The sequence below is a fragment of the Sebastes fasciatus genome, chromosome 2 (assembly GCF_043250625.1).
Source record: "Sebastes fasciatus isolate fSebFas1 chromosome 2, fSebFas1.pri, whole genome shotgun sequence".
In the NCBI taxonomy this organism is placed as follows: Eukaryota; Metazoa; Chordata; class Actinopteri; order Perciformes; family Sebastidae; genus Sebastes; species Sebastes fasciatus.
In genome coordinates this window covers 15,246,443-15,264,561 of record NC_133796.1, presented here as the reverse complement: position 1 = coordinate 15,264,561, position 18,119 = coordinate 15,246,443, and the positions used below count along the sequence as shown (strand labels likewise).

At 40.3% G+C, this 18,119-nt stretch overlaps 2 protein-coding genes across 3 annotated transcripts in view; both read left to right on the top strand.

Annotated features, from left to right (window-relative positions):
* The window catches only part of insyn1 (inhibitory synaptic factor 1), a 625,574-nt gene that overhangs the window by 173,820 nt on the left and 433,635 nt on the right, over positions 1–18,119 (top strand). The gene's annotated exons all lie outside the window — the stretch shown is intronic.
* The window catches only part of unc13c (unc-13 homolog C (C. elegans)), a 133,400-nt gene that overhangs the window by 21,772 nt on the left and 93,509 nt on the right, over positions 1–18,119 (top strand). The window contains exons 2-8 of one of the 2 annotated variants that reach the window (XM_074611033.1): positions 1,842–1,864; positions 3,190–3,236; positions 6,090–6,168; positions 9,588–9,593; positions 10,747–10,818; positions 15,198–15,417; positions 16,543–16,770. In XM_074611033.1, coding sequence (XP_074467134.1) covers positions 1,842–1,864; positions 3,190–3,236; positions 6,090–6,168; positions 9,588–9,593; positions 10,747–10,818; positions 15,198–15,417; positions 16,543–16,770 — 675 coding nt within the window. The remainder of the gene's footprint in view (positions 1–1,841; positions 1,865–3,189; positions 3,237–6,089; positions 6,169–9,587; positions 9,594–10,746; positions 10,819–15,197; positions 15,418–16,542; positions 16,771–18,119) is intronic. The other variant, XM_074611026.1, reaches the window with a different exon arrangement.

The following is an 18,119-nucleotide window of genomic DNA, read 5'->3' as shown; positions in this document are numbered from 1 at the left end:
CTCTGCGTGTGTGCAGCTTTTGGATGTCACCTCGTCCAGTAACAATATATTGGGCCTCATGCAGCTACATTCTCTTAAATTTCTCTTAATTTTCTGTCTAAAGAAAAAATAATGTGAAGTCAACTCCAGATGCACCAAACGTTCTTAACCATCCAAATCTGCTCAATGATGATCCCACTTGATCATAAACTGGAGGTGTGTGGCTGATTGTTTATTATTAGCAAAGGCCACAGCCCTTAAACACTATATCAGGTGTCGCGCCGTGTGTAAATAGAAGGGTGGCAGCAAAAAATGCTGTAACAAGAAGAAGAACTTAGATGTAGAGATAAATGTAGAGAGATAGACAGACAGACAGATGGATGGATGGATGGATGGCCACAGAAGGCATCTGAACAGGGGGTGCCATTGAAGGCATGCTGAGGGGTTGGGCGGCATATGCTTTGAAACAGACATAGGTCTATATCACCACTGTTACTGGTACTGTTAAATACACTTAAACAAAGTGATTTTCCAGAGCATCAGCAATGGCGTTTACACAACATTCAAGCAGTATGCAAGGCATTCAGAAGCTGAACGTACACAATAACATCCAAGGGTTTTTATATTCTTAATTGGGATCAATTGACCAATAGTATTTATTTAGCCCACAAATTTAATAATCCAATCATTATAATCACTCTAAAACATATAATAATCTATATTTGATGATATGATATTCATTTTTTTTATGTTCCTGAAAATTAAAACTTATGTTTCGTTGTGAAAACAAGATTTTTTTTTTCTTAACTTGGTAAGAGTGCTCTCGACAACTCGTACATTTTTCTCCTACCCAAGAGAAGAGCAAACATAAGATAACATCGGTGAATCCCAGAAATAAATGGGTACTCTACTACTATACTACTTTATACCACCTAAACAATTAGGTTGTATAAATTGGAATGTTTTTTAAATGATCAGAGCCTCCATGAGGACCATCATCATGAAGAGCTATGCACTTGTGGTGAATAGTAATGGTACTACAGTATGAAGCACTTTGGGTAATAGCATCCACCAAATAGTTTCTTACCCTCAATCAATGTGCATATCCAGAGTAATTGCTATTTTAATAGTTATCAATTGATATTTTCATGATGTGATTTTTTTTCAACGGGTGTCAACTTTCAACCAGACAAAACAAAACAAAACTGAATAGATACTGGCAAATTAAAGAAAGAAGCTAATTTGCGTTGCCTTATGCTGCATTAGTGATGCACTAACTGCATGTATCGTGTTGTTTTAATCAAAGCAGCAATTTGATCTTTCTCTTGTGAACAGCTGTTTTCCGTTTGTAGCACATTAGATCATGATTATGCTGCCATTTATCACCCATGGATCAATAGCACAGTAATTACACCTCTGCAGTCTTGCTTATTTAAAGGGCTCGCCCTCTTGCAGTTCGTCTCTCAAATGGCAATGTGATACCAACCGCTTATGCTTGCCTAATGTCCCATGTCATAGCTATGATTGTTAACTCAGGTAATGCTATCGATCAAAGGAATTTCATTTGTGCTTCATCGATTAGATATAGAATTATTTAAAATAATGATATTCACATTTGAACCTTTAGCTGAGAGCCTTATGTTAAGCTTTTTTCTACTCGTTGTACTTTATAAGGTATTCCTCTGTTCTCCCCGAGGCGCATGTTGACTCTGCCTCCATTTCTGCATAAATTGTTTGGCAAAACAGAATTGTGTCATCAGGCGGCCGGTAATAGTAGATTAGTGTCCTAAGTTAACTAAGTGCATTTTCCAGTGAGCTGCTCTTTCCTAACTCTCCACCCTTCTGTCATTTTCTCCTTTCAGACAGCAGTGCTTTGGATACACAGGTTTTAAGTCATTGTTTATCATCAACCTCGTGGACACTTGTGATTTCCTAGCATGTGCATGTGTTGTAAATTTGTGTTTCGTGGTGTATGTGGTGTATGTATCTGCAACACAGTCTCACGGCAGTTTGTGAAATAGTCACAAAATGTAATCTGTTTGATTCGTGTACATAGACACAAATTTTGTGACGCTCAGCACGACTTTCAAAAACACGTGATGCACGTGTCATTTTCCGCTCCAGGCTTTTCAAAATAAAACTACTTAGTTAGGTTTAGGAATAGATCGACTTGGTTAGGATTAGGCAACAAACTACCTAGTTAGGCTTAGGAAATGTTTGACTTGGTTAGGCTTAAGCAACAAAACTACTTAGGTTCAGGAAAAGATTGTGGTTTGGGTTAAAATAACACCAGAAGTGCTGTAACTCAAGTACGGAAGTCTCGTTAGCTTTAAAAAAAGATTGTGGTTTGGGTTAAAATAACTCTGGCATTGCCGTAACTTAAGTACGGAAGTTACGTGCCAAATAAATCAACTTTGACTTGTAGTTTCACCCGGGACACAAACACCGGTCTCCTGGGTGAAAGTCCTATGTTTTTTGAACCACCCATCCACCCCGACTTCCTTGCTACCTAGTGTTTGCCGCTCTTTATACTGGTTCACGAGCTGTGTGCTGATCACGAAATTTTTTTAAATTTGTGTCTATGTACCCAAATCAGTACATTACAATTTCGTGACTATTTCACGAACTGCTGTGCGACTGTGCTGTTATTTTGCATCTCCCTTGAATTGGATTTGAAAAAAAAAAAAAACACATCTACCTGAGTGTATCTGTGAGAGTGTGTTTGTTAGTCTGTAGATAAATTGAAGTGATATCTGTAGGTATGAAAGAGAATGCAGCATGTGCCTTTGAGCCATCTTGTCGTCACTTTGTGCTGGTTATCCTTTTATTCCTTTTCAGAAAATGATTTGTTTTTTCAAACTGGACATTGTGGTCAGTGAAGGGGGAGCGTTACACAATAGGCAAATTTGGCCTGAAGCACCGAGAGCGGCAAAACTCTCAGTCTTGAGCCCACAAATTACATTGATGTGGAACAATTTGGTCTTTTGCCTGCGGTGCTTCCCTCCCTTCTCCCTGTGCTGTGCTCCTCCTCTCCTATCATTTGGCTTATCCTGAATTGACCTCCAAAATTTACTGTCTTTTCCCCAAGTACATTTTGTCATACTGTATATTTTTTTGTTTTCATTTCGCTGCTGTTTCCTTTTGTGTTTAGTTGTGTGCACTTACCTTGTATTTCTTGTTTTAAATTGTGTGTGTTTCTTCTCTCTGCAGCCTCGCAGTCTTTTGGACCCCAAATTGCTCGGCTTGCAGTCTGGAGGGTGAGTAGTGGCTCGCTTCCTGATCCGATCAGTTCACAATTACATACATCTTAGCTGCTGTGCTGTTTTGTACCCCCATGCTGAGGCACATAGCAGAAATGTTGCAGACACGCTGATTCTCTGGCATGCAGAGAGAAGATGAATATATGAGATGCCTAATGCCCTTACACCATCTATAAAGGAACTTATCTTCTTGGCTTCACATGCCTGATTGATGTATATGCATATGTCCCATATACTGACATTTATGTTAAATACATTCAAACGGCCCTGATGGAGCTGACCATGGATGTATAAAGAGTGACAGACTTGGCAAAGTTAGCAGAAGTATACACGTGTGACTACGTCCGGTTTTCAAAATAGGGTGTTAACAAAGGGAACTGTATATTCAAAAGTATAAAACATTACATGTCCCTTATAAATGAATACGTAAATACCACTAATTTGTGATGGAAATGTATATTCTTTGATTATTGGTAGCTGGAAAAAAATCAATAAATAATGCCTGACAATGACATATATGACTTTAGGACATCTCGGACTACAAACATGCTGATAATCAAACATTTTTACTATATCAATTTAGATATTTTGCAAAGTAAAAGTCCCTAGAAATGTACGATTCAACTTTTTCCCAGGATCTTGTGTTAAAAAAGTTAACAAAAATCGCAAGAAATCGTAATATAGAATCACAATACTTGTAGAATCGCAATACATATAGAATCGGCACCCAAGTATTGTGATAGTATCGAATCGGGAGATAGGTGTATCGTCCCAGCCCTACTTGATACCATCACAACACCTGTAAAGGAACTTATCCTCTTGGTTTCACATGCCTGATTGATGTCTCATTCAGAAATGTGTATAAACGATTCATTTAGAAAGTCTATGTGAAAGATAGATGAACTATTGTCATATGATGTCATAAGGGAAAATAGATAATACTCATCAATTACCCCAGCTCATGCTATGGCTATACAGCTAGCTGCAGCATGCATTGTGCGTACAGTAAAGAGGCAGCGAGATCCAGGGGCCCTAGGGTGAGGCGAGCTCGTCACATTGTGTATCTTTAGGGTCATACCACTGATGTCGCTGAGAGGGCTGACAGAAAAGCTTGAGGAGCTTTATCTTTGTGGAGGCATTGGGGCCTCGATGTCATGTTGAGGTCATTAGAGAGACTTTGAGTGACAGCTGAGGTGATGCCACTGAGAGCCTCACGGGAAAGGAGCAAGACTGGTGGGAAAGCAGTGAGGGAGCCGCGGAGTGTGCACAAGAGAGTTGGAGGATGGAGGGAGAAAGTGAACTGGAGCTGAAGAGCTCATCAACAGGAGCAGAAGAGGGAGAAAAACTCATCTTAAAGTATCCATTTTTGAGGCGCAGAGACCGTTCAAATAATTTCATCTTCAGTATTCATAAAATGTAATATAAAGGTGTATAATGGGTGTAATCACGGCATCACTGCAGCTATAAACATGAGGGCTGGGCCGATACGCATATCTCACGATTCGATACTGTGACGATACTTGGGTGCCTATTCGATATGTAATGTGATTTTGAAGTATTGGAATTCGATTTTACTTTATTGCATTTTTTGACAACTTTTTTAACACTAGATCATGGAAAAAAGTTGAATCATACACTTCTAAGGACTTTTACTAAGGGAAATATCTAAATTGATACAGTAAAAATGTTTGATATTCAGCATGTATGTAGTCAGAGATGTCCTGCAGTCATATATATCAGTCATTGTCAGGCATTATTTATTAAATTTTTTCCAGCAACCTAAAAATCAAAGAATAAAGACATTTCCCTCACAAATTAGTGGTATTTTCTTTTTAATTCATAAGGGACATGTAACTATTTTATACCTCTGGTGAATATAATCCTATTAAATCTTATTTCCATATATGTATTTTGTAGATATAGTTCCCTTTAACACCTTATTTTGAAAACCCGACGTAGTCACATGTGTATACTTCCACTAACTTTGCCAAGTCCGTCATTAGCTCTCACTGTCAGCTCTGTTCTCTTTATACATCCATGGTCAACTTCATTGGGGCCGTTTGAATGTAAATGTCAGTATATCGGTGCTCTACAGTTGTAGCGGCGGCTGATTTGACCACGGAGATGAGAGTGGTGGCTGGCTAGACCGCACGTTACCACAAAACGATAACATTTCCCGTCCATGACAGAGTCAGCATGCAGCTTTAGCCATGATGTCTAGCTCTGTTTTTCCTGGCAATGTGTGAAACCCAAAGTGTTTCCATATTTTACTGTTTGTAGAGGTGTTCACAACTTTGGATTAAATATGTGAGGGTGCAGGTCGTATCCAAATTGGACCCTCCTCCGTTTCCTACTTTCTCGTTCTAATAATACATCCATGATTTCTGCCCACTGTGGCTGTGTTTCGGTTGTTGAAATGGATATGACGTCTCGTTACTCCGACAACAACAATAAAAGCAGTAGCTTCCTGCTACTTCCGCATAGACTCAAATGAAGCACTTATATCGATTCTGGCTTTAAAATTTGATTTCAAAATCGTAAAAAAAAACAAATCGCAATAAATAGGTGACTCAATTTTTTTCCCCACCCCTAATAAACATTTACATAACATGAGAGAGAGGGAGTCTACGGGAACAGCAGTGGGTGAGAGGGATTACAAGAAGCTCCAGTGTCGGCGGTCGGCACCATGCTAGGTGAAGAAGAAGGGGTGAGACAGGTTAGGTAGGAGGCATGATCCATGGTGTGTGTCGGCTGTGTAAATCAAGGTCCCCCCCTTTCACTGTTGTAATGTCTCCTCCAGCATGGCATTATTATGATATTAATACACTTTAAATCTGTCTGCTTCTCCAGGGCTGGCAGTATTCTTTACGGTATTGACAGCATGCCAGATTTACGCCGCAAGAGGACAGTGCCTCTTGTCCGAGACCTGGTGAGTCATCTGCCTCAACAAGGTTATGTGTGATTTATGTCAAATCTATCTGAGTGACCCCACATTATACAACCACACTGTTGGAATCCTGCTCGGTGTGAGTATGGACCCCTGCTGAAGACAATAATAACTTTACTGGCAACATGATAAAATGTTATTGTGCTTTAGAGTGACGTTGTTTGTTTCTTATTATATAATATCCTAGGACTAATAATAGCTTTGGTATTCCTTTAGCTGAAGTCTCTGCAGCAACAACGGTTATTAAAACGTAACTCAATACGGATTTGTCATTTTAATTACAAGCTTGTTACACACGCACGCGACTGCACACGGTTGAAATGATTGAAAATACTTTCCTTGCATATGTGGACCTGCTATGTAAAATTAACTAGCTTTTAAAATTGTTTAATTGTGATAAAAACACGCCAATAAGGAGTTGATTGGTGATAAAAGCAACCACTTAAAAACTCCCGCAATTTAGAGCAGAGCACTGCTTTGTGGGAATGTTAATGTAACCTTAGCCATAACTCCATGGCTTGATTAATCAGCCTAGAGAGGGTGTTTAAGACATTGCATCACAGTGATGCTCGCCCATTTGTTTTTATGGCAACATAATGTGTCATAACATATCCCACAGAGAGGCCTGTTGCATTGCAGTCCACTTTAGCACTGCGCCACATGGTTAGATTTTCTGAGACAACACGCTGTCGTGAGGCCAATAGTTTTCATGTCTGTTTATAACTGTTTGTCCATTATGTGCTGCACACTGTGCGTCTGTCTCGTGTATGTTTGTCTCTCATCTTCATGTATTTTAGTCAAAAGGATGGAAAAAAATATGATCAGAACTCTTAAATTAAGTTGATTTAAAAACAGCCTGTATAATACTTAAACATATTAGGGGTGTAACGATAAGTTTTTACAACGATACGATACGTATCACTTTCCATGGTTCCGATACCATTCAATGACGATATTTGGCTCATCTAGAGCGATTCGATACAGTACAGGTCAGGATTCCTCAAAGGTTTTCTTGTAAGGGAATCAAGAATAAATTAATTATGGATATAAATGCGTTGACACAATAATTAATGGCAAATACATACACCTTTTATTTGAAGTGCAACTTCAGGACCCGCTGCTTCAGTCCTCAAGATACAAGGCAGTGCAATATTTAACAAAACATAAAATAAACCAACTTCTATTCAAGTTAAATGAACAGTGGTTTAACCTGCTGCTTCTGTAGCAGGCAAACGGTAGAGCAATTATATTTACCAAAAATTAAAATGCAACCAACTTCTCTTCAGGTTGAACCACCTGCTTCTGTTCTCATTTTCATAATAAGCGGAAAATCAATAATATTGGCGTCTCAGTAGGTGCGTGAAGGATTGGTCGTGTTGCCGTTGTATTTTATCTGCCTTTTGCATATTCTGCAAACAGCCAGCGATTTATCACGGACGTGTCCCTTTTTGCAAAAGCCAAAATCTTTCCACACGCTGGACCTCAAACGCGGCTTGAAAATCTCTCACTCGTCTGGCTTTTCCCCGCCATCAGCCATGCTTCGTTTTGTTGTCGTGTTTTTGAGATAGACGCTGCTGGCTCATGTTGATGATGTCATACACAGGGAGAGTGAACCGGAGTGACGTTTAACATTCCTCTACTATTAAAAGTGCTAAAAATACATCCATGTAACGTTTGTCGTGCTTAAATACAATGTGCAAATACTTAGGATACAATAGATTATTTACCTTGCTACGTCCCCCGTGAAGGACAACTTGCCGAGTACCTATCGATGTAGTTGGATCGCAGGAATATAGATCGATACAGCGATGTAGTAGATGAATCGTTACACCCCTAAAACATACTACTCTTTAAAGATTTAGAGTTTCTTGTGAAATAATATGATTATGCAGCTTGATGTCGTACACATAGATGCTGATGAATGTTTATATCACAGTGAACAACATGAGTTGATGCTGTATTTGTCCATATCTCTCATGAAATTATTAACCAACAATGTCTTGGTAAGTATGGGTTGTCGTTTTTAATTTTTAATTTTCTTTTTTGGATTTTGCGTGTATATATGCCATTCCTACATAGACCCATAACAGCTATGGGTGATATTTTTCAGTGAGTTGTCAGATTTCAACCTCGCCGATGCCTTGGCCATTTTTCTCCTTTTCTTTTTTTTTTTTTTTTTTTGTTGTTGCTCGGCAGGTGTCGAAAAAATTGCATACAACTTGAAATGTTGACAACTCAACCCAAAAATATATCGAGAGACTTCATTGACTTCTGATTTAACTGTGTGAGGCTTTTAAATCATGTAAAAGTGACACTGAGCAAGCCTTTTACACGTGGGATGAAGTCAGTAGTCAGCAAACTAATTGGTCCCCTTTCATTGCCTCTCCTTTGTCAATGTCCCCCATTTGCTGTGCGATTGCTTCCGGGCAGCAACAGCGTTTGATTGGAACGGACAGCAGGGTTCCCCCAACATCATGGCGGGATGCAAAATCATAAACAAAAAAAAGAGCCTTGAAAATCGATTCACAAAAGCATTGAACGCTATTATGTAGCTGAATGGATAACATCTGGACACAGGGTCATATTGTATTGCCCGTAGCAACCTCAGCAGTGCTGGTGCATGTTGATAAACTTACATCAACACTCACAGTTCATGTAGAGGTCACGTTTCCTCCTACATTCTCCATGGCTTCCATGGATCTTTACCATAGCTGGGCTGTACAGACAAGAGGGTCGTGGTAAAGACTGATCCAATATTGTCAGCTGTCCATGTCTGCATTCCTCTGTTACGTAACTTTCTCCAGTATGGGATAAGTGTAATCTCTGGTCACTCAAAACTCAGTGGATATTAAAATAAAAGCTAATTTACATATGTGTATATGTGTATGTTTGTGTGGGCGTGTACTGTTTAATGTTTGAGTAAGTGTGAATGTCTGAGCAGATATGTGTGTGTTTTAAATGTGTGTGTGAGAGTCTGTGTTGTTGTGCAGTACAGCTGGCTTCACCCATACGTGAGTGTGTGTGTGCGTCTTGTGTTTCTCTGTTTGTGTCAAACTAATGTGCAGAGCAGACAGCAGAAAATATGATCAAAGCTTCATCCAACAGAGAACTGAATTTAAATGCCAAGCATGACTGCAGTTAAGTAACTTCCAGTGCATGAGTGGATAAATAATCATGCAACGGCTGTATAATCTCTCTTGATGAATAGTTGAATCTTTCTAGAGCTCTGTGCCCTAAACCAGCAGTCCTGCATGGCAGTTGAGACACCTGTGCACTCAGTTTGGATAATAAGTAACAATTCTTCTGCTGTATGTGCATTCAGCATTCACCCTCCCACTCCTTGTCTAATTCAATTTCTCTATTTCTTTCATTCTCTATTCATGACCTCCTGGAAATCACAGGCTTTGGTAAGGTCACACTCTCTCTGCACTTTCTAAGAGCAACAGATGAATGCTTTGTTTGTAGACACATCCATTACAGACATTTAAATAAGTCTTGTTTTTGTTTTGATCTACTGATTTACTATTGTAACCCATTTCTGTTCAGGGCTTTTCTTCCTTTCACAAAAATATTACCACCCATTCACAAGCTGTTTATCTCTATTTATTACACAGCTTTGTTGAATACTCGATTCTGATTGGTCAATCACTCTACGGTCTTATTTCTTTATAGCAGACCTGTTGCTATGTATAACAGACCGTTGCTATGGGAACAGTTCTGATGTCAGACTCTGGCGGACCGTTTTTGTGTCAAATTATTGATTTCTTAAGTAGGTAGCTGTGTAATAAGCGGGATAATGTACAGCTAGCGGGTCATTGTTGTGAAATAAACCCCTTTGGGGCGATGTAACACCCCTCACCTTCGCGTCGGGGTGCGTCATCACCCTGACGAGGTTTATTTCACAACAATGACCGGCTGGCTGCCCTTACATAGATGTATGTTCTACATTAGGCGTGGGAATCACGATATTATCACAATACTTGAGTCACGATATGACCTTATCGCGATTTTAAACATTTTGCAATATGCTGAATATTGCGATAAGATATATTGGGATTTATTACCAACATCTGTTTTATCTAATAAGATGTGGTTTTTACTCTGTTAATCTCAGAGTTTTCATTCACAGATCTTGAGTTTAGAGGTAAAGGGACCCTTTTTAAAATAGCCAGTTTTTCTTTGCCTAAATTTAGCGTAACTTTGGAGCATTATGTGGCATTCTTCCTGACAAGCTAACATGACATGGTTTTCTAGTTTTATACCAGTATCTACTCTAACTTTAAGACTGAGCCCGCTACAACCTCTGAAAGACAGAACAGCGGATTGTTAAGGGGTTAATAGATTATATAATCAAAGATCAATACTTGACGTCCGAGTATCAATATAATATTGCCACGCAAAGTATCGCGATACTATGCTGAATCGATAATTTTCCCCTACCCTATTCTACATGCCGCTGTGTGTAAATCCATTGAGAGACTCTATAAAACTGCAGATAGGTGAAATGGGTCAGTGGATTTATCTCTTTTCATCATCTCTCTTCTCCTCTTCTTCTCTCAGACCCTCACTGCTCGAAAGGCAGGCATCTCGTTCGCTCTGGTGAACCGGTCCACCCTGAATAATGAGGATCTGGTGAGTACTAACGTGCCTGTGATGCCTGCATGGAACGTCATTGTGTGTTTATTGTGGAGTCTGATTGGGTAACGGAGGCTTCTGCAGGGACGTGGGATGCTGGACCCGTGTTCTCTCATTATTTTTTAGGGCGTTGTTTTGAGAGGAGTGTGCTGGAACACTTGACAAACTTTTATAGATGTGCTGTTTGCTGCAGGAACACAGGGCTCCGAAAATGAAAAGTAGATGGATGACAGTAGTTACTGGTGTTTTTTTCTTTAGATGTATATACAGCATGTCATCATCTGTCTGTCTGGTGTCTGTGGCCAGCTGCTCACTCTTTCCGCTGTGCTCCTTCTGTCAGATTATTTGGCTGAGTTCAGAAATTATGAAATAGCCCCCATCATTTCTTTTAGACAATGCCCAGCGATTAATAATAAGCACTGTGCATCGAGGAAGACAGAGCTACAGAATGTCTCTGTCGATGCTGTGAGACACTTTTGTGTTGACCTCCAAAAGCTCTCTCTCCATTAATTGATCGCAATTCTTCCCTCCCAGAGGCAAGACGGCATTATGGGATGCAAACAGCAGGAGAAAGCAGTACCTCGGCAAGACAAACAAGCAAACAGTTTCATATCCAGTGATGTGCAACAAGGGGCTGCCTAAGCCTACAAGATTACCGGGTTCAAATGCGTTCTGTACGTCATGCACAAATATTTCATCTTTTCAAACTTGAGACGTCAATTTGCGCACACTGATTTGTGGACATGTTCGTATCACGTCTCTGTTTCACACGCTTGACTTGGTCCTCGTGGTCCACATGCCCAGTTGCCCTACAGTGACAGGGTCTTGATTGCTTACTAATAGCTATTGGTTTTATGAAAGGGGCTTTAGGGATGAACAACTCATGTCCCAGATGAGGGAGGAATGACGTCATAGACGCGTTGTGTTAATTGGTGGTGTAGGAAGGGAGCTGATTCTTGGGCAAAATTTGGAGATAGCACCGCAGTGGTAAGTAAGGACCTGAATTTAAAGGATAGATGTCCAATATTCTGATTCGAAATAAACAAGGAAGAGTCTAATAATCGGTGGCCGGTGGGAGCTGAGTTCCGAGCAGAGCTGCAGATTGTGCGGTCTTGCTAAGTAGGACGAGCAGATGTCAGAGTTTTATCTGCTGCATTAAGTCCAGGAGAGTGCTTTCCTGTGAGGACTGCGAGAGTACTCAGCGAACAGCCATATGCTGTTTAAGAGTGCGGAGGAGTTGGAGAAAGAGAGGAGAAAGGAAGGGCGAGGAAACGAGGGAAATGAGAAGAGAATGAGAGAAGATCAGAGCTAGAAGTGACTTGTCATCATGACCCCCTGGCCCTGATTTGTCACTGATCAGGCAGCCATGTTGAACAATCCTCCCCCTACTCCCGGGAGAGATGTTTCAGCCTATTTAGAGTGCTTCCATCTCCCGTCCTCTTTTTGTCTCATCTCTTCCCCACCTCTTCCATTTTTTTGTTCCCTCTGTCAATGTAATGCATTTTAATTTGATGAAATTATGTTACTCATACTCATTATTGCTGACGTATAGAAGTCTCTCTTTCTGCGTCATGTTTCCCATGAATCTGCTTTTTAGAGCAGAAAGGAGCATTATGTGTGGGCCGGCTAACGGCCTCGTGTGTCCGCTCGATGTTCTGAGCTGCCTGTGATCTGAGCACCAGAGCCTTTTAACAGTGACTGTCAACATAAACTGGGGCTGTGTTTACCTGCTGAGACGACGGCAGAGACTCAGTTGTACAAAGGAAGAAGGGAGTCGCGATCTGACATGGGTCAAGGTGTATCTGGAAATAAGACATGATGCCTTGCTTTAAGTCAGGTCAGATACATCACCAGGCAGGTTGTTAGCAGCAAAATACACTACATTGATTTTAAAATGTTTGCCTCTTGATACTTCTGGATGGTTATTTGAATCTTGCCAGACAGAAAAACATTTTAAATTGAGTTTAAAATACTTGCAAATGACAAAGTTTTGTTAGGGATGCACCGATACTGGATCGGATATCAGGCCGATATTGACTCAAATAGCTGGATCGGATATCGGAGCCGATCTATTCAATTCAATTCTATGTTTATATACTATAAACATTATTTCTCAAATTTTAATTCCTGTTCAGGTTTGAAGATTTTTTACCAAGTTGCTGTTGTACTATTTATTATTTTAATAATAAATAACAATTCACTAAATTTATATATATGTATTAATTTGTTACATTAAGATTTACAAAGTTAAGAAAGCAATGTTTAATTCAAGCCTGATGTTGCCTTACACATAAAAGAATGATCCACACAGTGGCATAGAGCTTATAGATTAAAGACTTGGATCGGATCAGTACTCGGTATCAGCCGATACCCAAAGCCCAGATATCGCTAGCGGTATCTGAACTGAAGAAGTTGGATCGTTCCATCCCTAAATTTTGTGCCAACGTCACGTGGTTTGCGAAAACCCACAAGGATTCCCTGTTCGGAATGAGATGAGTTAAAGCAAAAGATCGGAGGTGTAGAAGGCTGGAACAGGACGAGGAGGAGGAGGATGGCAGTGTCAGTGAAGTGGCTGACAAGGACAATAGGTGATGAAATTGGAAAGGAGGGTTGAAAGGAGGAGGAGAGATTAGGTTCTTCTCTGTCATGTTGCTCTCAGGCAGAGGCTGCAGCTGTCAATCAATTCTAACAGTGTCTTGCACAAAATCACCAGGGTCACCTCCCAGTGCAACACATGAGACTCACACAAGCAGCAGCGCTCTTCCCACATCTGCTGCACAGCGTGACATGCAGTGTCAGGACTGAGAGTGAGGAGACAGACAGAGAGAGGGAGAGAGATTTAAAGAGACAGAAATGGACTTTGTTAATGAAATAGTTGGCTGGTAAAAAAGATAGAAATTTAGCAGCCACGTCAACTCAGAGAAAAACAGAGATAGAGAGGTCTCTGAGATTTCCCAGGCTCATAGGAATGTTTCGTTCACTCATCTACTGCAGGCGGTGTCAGTATTTAACGGTTCAGTATTAAATTTGGCGAGGAGCAGGCTAGCGGGGTGCGGCCTTGCTCTAGCTTGTGTGCAAGTTGTAGATAAATCCCAGACATCTGCTTCATCTCATCGCTCTCAGATTAAAAGGAATCTCCCTCTGTGTTTCATTAAAGGTCCTCTAGGAACTCAGCAGCCTCTCTGTTGCATCAGCGTACTTTACAATGTTAGATGGCCTTGTTGTGCTGTCATCTGGTGTCATTTAATCATCTGTGCAAGTGTATTTGTGTCTGAGTGTGTTCGAGTGAGCAGCAGTGCAGCGGTCTCCGTGGTAAAGTGCAGAGCTGCTGTTCAGGTGTTAAAGCACATTGTCAATACACTGGGGGCTGACAGCAGAGGGAGGGGGAAGGAGGAGAAGGGGTGAGGAGTGGAGCGCAGCAGTAGAAGTGGAGAGCAAGTACCTCTTGAAGATTTATTTAACCGCCATACATCTTCTTCTCTCCCTCTGTCACTTTCTCTCTCGCCGGCTCTCTCTCTCTCTCAATCTGGATAATGCTCACTTTTAAAAACCTTATTTACAGCATCCATCGATTCTGCCTTCAAGAATTGGCAAGTCCCGGCCCCGTTTTCCAGTCCTTGTGGATGGCAGGGCTGCTGCAGTAAAGCATTCAATTTGAAGAGGCTTCTGTTACACAGCAATCAGTCTAGACAGGCCTCCAGTAGACTTTAGTATTTGGTCTGCAGGTGCTTTAGTCAGCAAGCAGTCTGTGAACAAAGCCTGCGGACTAAGGATGCTGTTAATCTAAGCTTAATGAGATGTAAGGCTGATTGATTTGTATACGGCTGACCTCGCCATTGATGATAAGGTAATCAGAAAAGGATCAACGAAGCCTCCTATATGTTTATCTCTTGGAATCATGTAATCTGTAGGATCACTTTCTCGTAACAAAAGAAGTTGACAAATGCCGCAGTAGTGATGAATGATAGCTGCAGTTTAGCCAACTTATATAATTGTGTATTGTAGATTTCATCCTACTCAGACTGCAGATCAATTTGAATTAAGCCCACTGAAGCTGTTTCTGTCAAACTTCTTGGACAAACTTTATGTGATGATATTAGGCTATTGTGGTCCCTCAGCAGGTGCAAACTTATTTATTAGTTTTTTATTACTGAACTGAAGATGTATTGAACAATTCTGAAAAGCAATTTAAGTATAAAGCTGTTTTTTATTAACTTTTGAAGTTGTTAAGACTGTTATTTTCACTAGCTCATGGTGCCGTGAGTCAGTCGTACCTCCTCTGTTGTCTTTCACCCCCATATTTTTCCCTTGTCCATCATTTTCTCCATACCTTATTATTTCTTACAATTTGTCAATGCCTTTTTATTTCTTCTCAGAAATCTCACGTCTTCAAGAAGACTCTCCAGGCCTTGATTTACCCGATTTCATCCACAACACCCCATAACTTCGAGGTGTGGACGGCGACAGCGCCCACCTACTGCCATGAGTGCGAGGGGCTACTGTGGGGCATCGCCCGTCAGGGCATGCGCTGCTCAGAGTGTGGCGTTAAATGCCACGAGAAGTGCCAGGACCTGCTCAATGCAGATTGTTTACAAAGTAAGGAAGTAGATTCATCCCATATAGCTTTGATGTACAGTTCACAGTTCACACAAATATGCCTTTGTGAGTACAGGGCTGTTTGGGTGTGTGTATGTTTGTGAGAGAGAACGTATGATTAGTGTCTTAAACAGCATTGTATGGAAAATGCATTAAAAATAAGCTGCATTCATTCTCATTTTTTTATATTCTTAATGTTAATTTAATCTTGCAGTCTTCTTTTAATGATTTACTATTTTTTTTTTGGCTAATAATCGAACGATTGCTAAATCATTATTGAAATCAGTTGAATCTAAAAGCATGGTTTGTCTGGGAATCTGTTAGGTGCCCACAACGCTAGTGTTGCACTTCATCTCCCACCTTTCTATAAATACCAGCACTATACTGTAAGCCCCAGAGTACATGTGAATACTGGTAAGGGGATTTGTGTAATACATATTACATATCCCCCTTGCACTTATTGCTACAAGTAACATGGGGCATGTACACTGCTCACACACATTACATACAGTTCTCAATCAGCTTTTTCAATCAGGGCACACCCCTGTTGTTACGGTGTAGTCAAATAGGAACAATGTGACTGCAGGATGATCCTCAAGGCAATCCTCACACACTCTAAGTGGATTAGCTACACCCTGGCGTTACAAAACTCAATGTTTTATAACTGATTTATACCAGCATAACAATGTTTGATAGTTCAAACTGCGTTTCATCTTTATCACATTTCAATCTGCACTCATGAACACACTCTACATGCACGATACTGTGATCAGATACAGAGAATGAACCGTCACGCGTGCCCCTTTTGTCTTACAGACACACGTTCACATAAATAAACACAAACACCAACATTAACGCGTGAAGTTGTGATTTCCCATCCTCCACACACGCTTACACAGTCAGAGTCGTAGCGGCATACACACAGTGTAACACAGTATTGTACACTCTTGCAGTATTTAAGAGGATAGAAAGTTAGGTAACAATAGTTATTTAAAAAAGAAGACCGGTAGAAAGGCGGTGCATAAATATGATAAATAGGATTGATCACCAGTTCTTCTACCAATTCATGAGATTAAATATGCAGACTGCTGAGCCGAAACACTCTTAACGTTTGGCTTGTTTCAGGGGCAGTTGAGAAGAGCTCCAAGCACGGGGCGGAGGACAAGACCCAGAATATCATCATGGCCATGAAGGAGCGCATGAAGATAAGGGAGAAGAACAGTCCCGAAGTGTTCGAGGTGATCCAGGAGATGTTCATCGTCTCCAAAGAAGACTTCACCAGCCATCTGAAGACGGCCAAGCAGGCTGTTCTGGATGGGACCTCCAAGTGGTCTGCCAAAATCGGCATCACAGGTTAGCATGGTTCCTGTAATTATCTCAGGAAGTTCATTCTTCAAACCAGCCACTAACATTTTTATTATGAATCCATCAATTATGATATGGAATTTGTATTAGCTCTCATTTACACACAAACCATCAATCAACTTAATAGTGATAAATGCTTTGTAACTAGTAATGTCCTGATACGGCTGCAGGTGACCCTTGACCTTTGGCTCATGACCTATAACCCTTTGCTCAGTCCTCCAATCCCAAATCAACAAAACTGCCATTACAAGTCCGGCTCCTCTCAGATGACAAACGTTGTCATTCTAATTGGTATTTACTTGTCATTAACCTCAAGATCTTGGTCATTAACCTCTGACTCTGAACCACAATCAGCAATGCATATTTAATTAGAAATAGAAATAGAAATTGATTAGGTATTTTGGGGAGAAGTAATTTGTTAATAATGCTGTGAGGGTTGCTAATGCATCACAGTTTTGTGGACAATAATTGATGATTTTTGTGGTCATCATGTAGAGACTTTGAAACCAGGACACACATTCTTAGACTAATCTACTCTACTCGACTCATGTACCTAGACAATGACACATTTTTAATAACACATGGATTTTAAAGAGGAGCTCAGTCTGTGACATGCAGCTCTAATGAAAACAAGATGCAAGTTGAGCAGTGGGAAAGCTTATCAGGTTGCAACAATGCTTGCCAAATGTTAAACGGTGGCACGGTAAATACAAAGGATCTGAGAGGCAGTAAATAAAGAGTCAATGGCGGCTTATTATTATAGTGGAAGAGTACTTGCTGCAACTGACAGAGATATTTTTTGAGCTCACTAACGTGCTGATTTGTATCGTGTACTTTGGAAATGAACCCCCCACAGCTGCACTTCAAGCTCTCTCAGAGATGCCAATCAAAATGTCAAACCCCTGAGTGTAGTTTGACAGTGCAGCATTTTACAGAATGTTCATAAGGAAAATGATTTGGGTTTTCTATCATGCGTATGTATCTCTTTTCTGGGGCATTGTTAGTTATTTGGGTTACATAAAGGTTAGTTGCATTTAACAATTCAGTTTGAACAGTTTTGTTTCTTTTCTTAAAGCAGCAGTAAGGGAGATTGGAGCAAATATGATTAGAAAAAAAAAGTTTATAGGTGGAATGTGACAAAAATAAAGAGAGATTTTGGTAAAGTTTTATGTTTTTAAACTACATTTTAGTCTTGTCTTTTTTCGTCAACGATATTGCATGTTTGATATCGTCACCATTAGTGTTTAATGACGTCCTTGCTGCCTCGTCATTGTCTCGTCTTAATCATGGAAAAAATTCAAACATTTTGTCATAGTTTTCATTAAAGAAATTAAAAC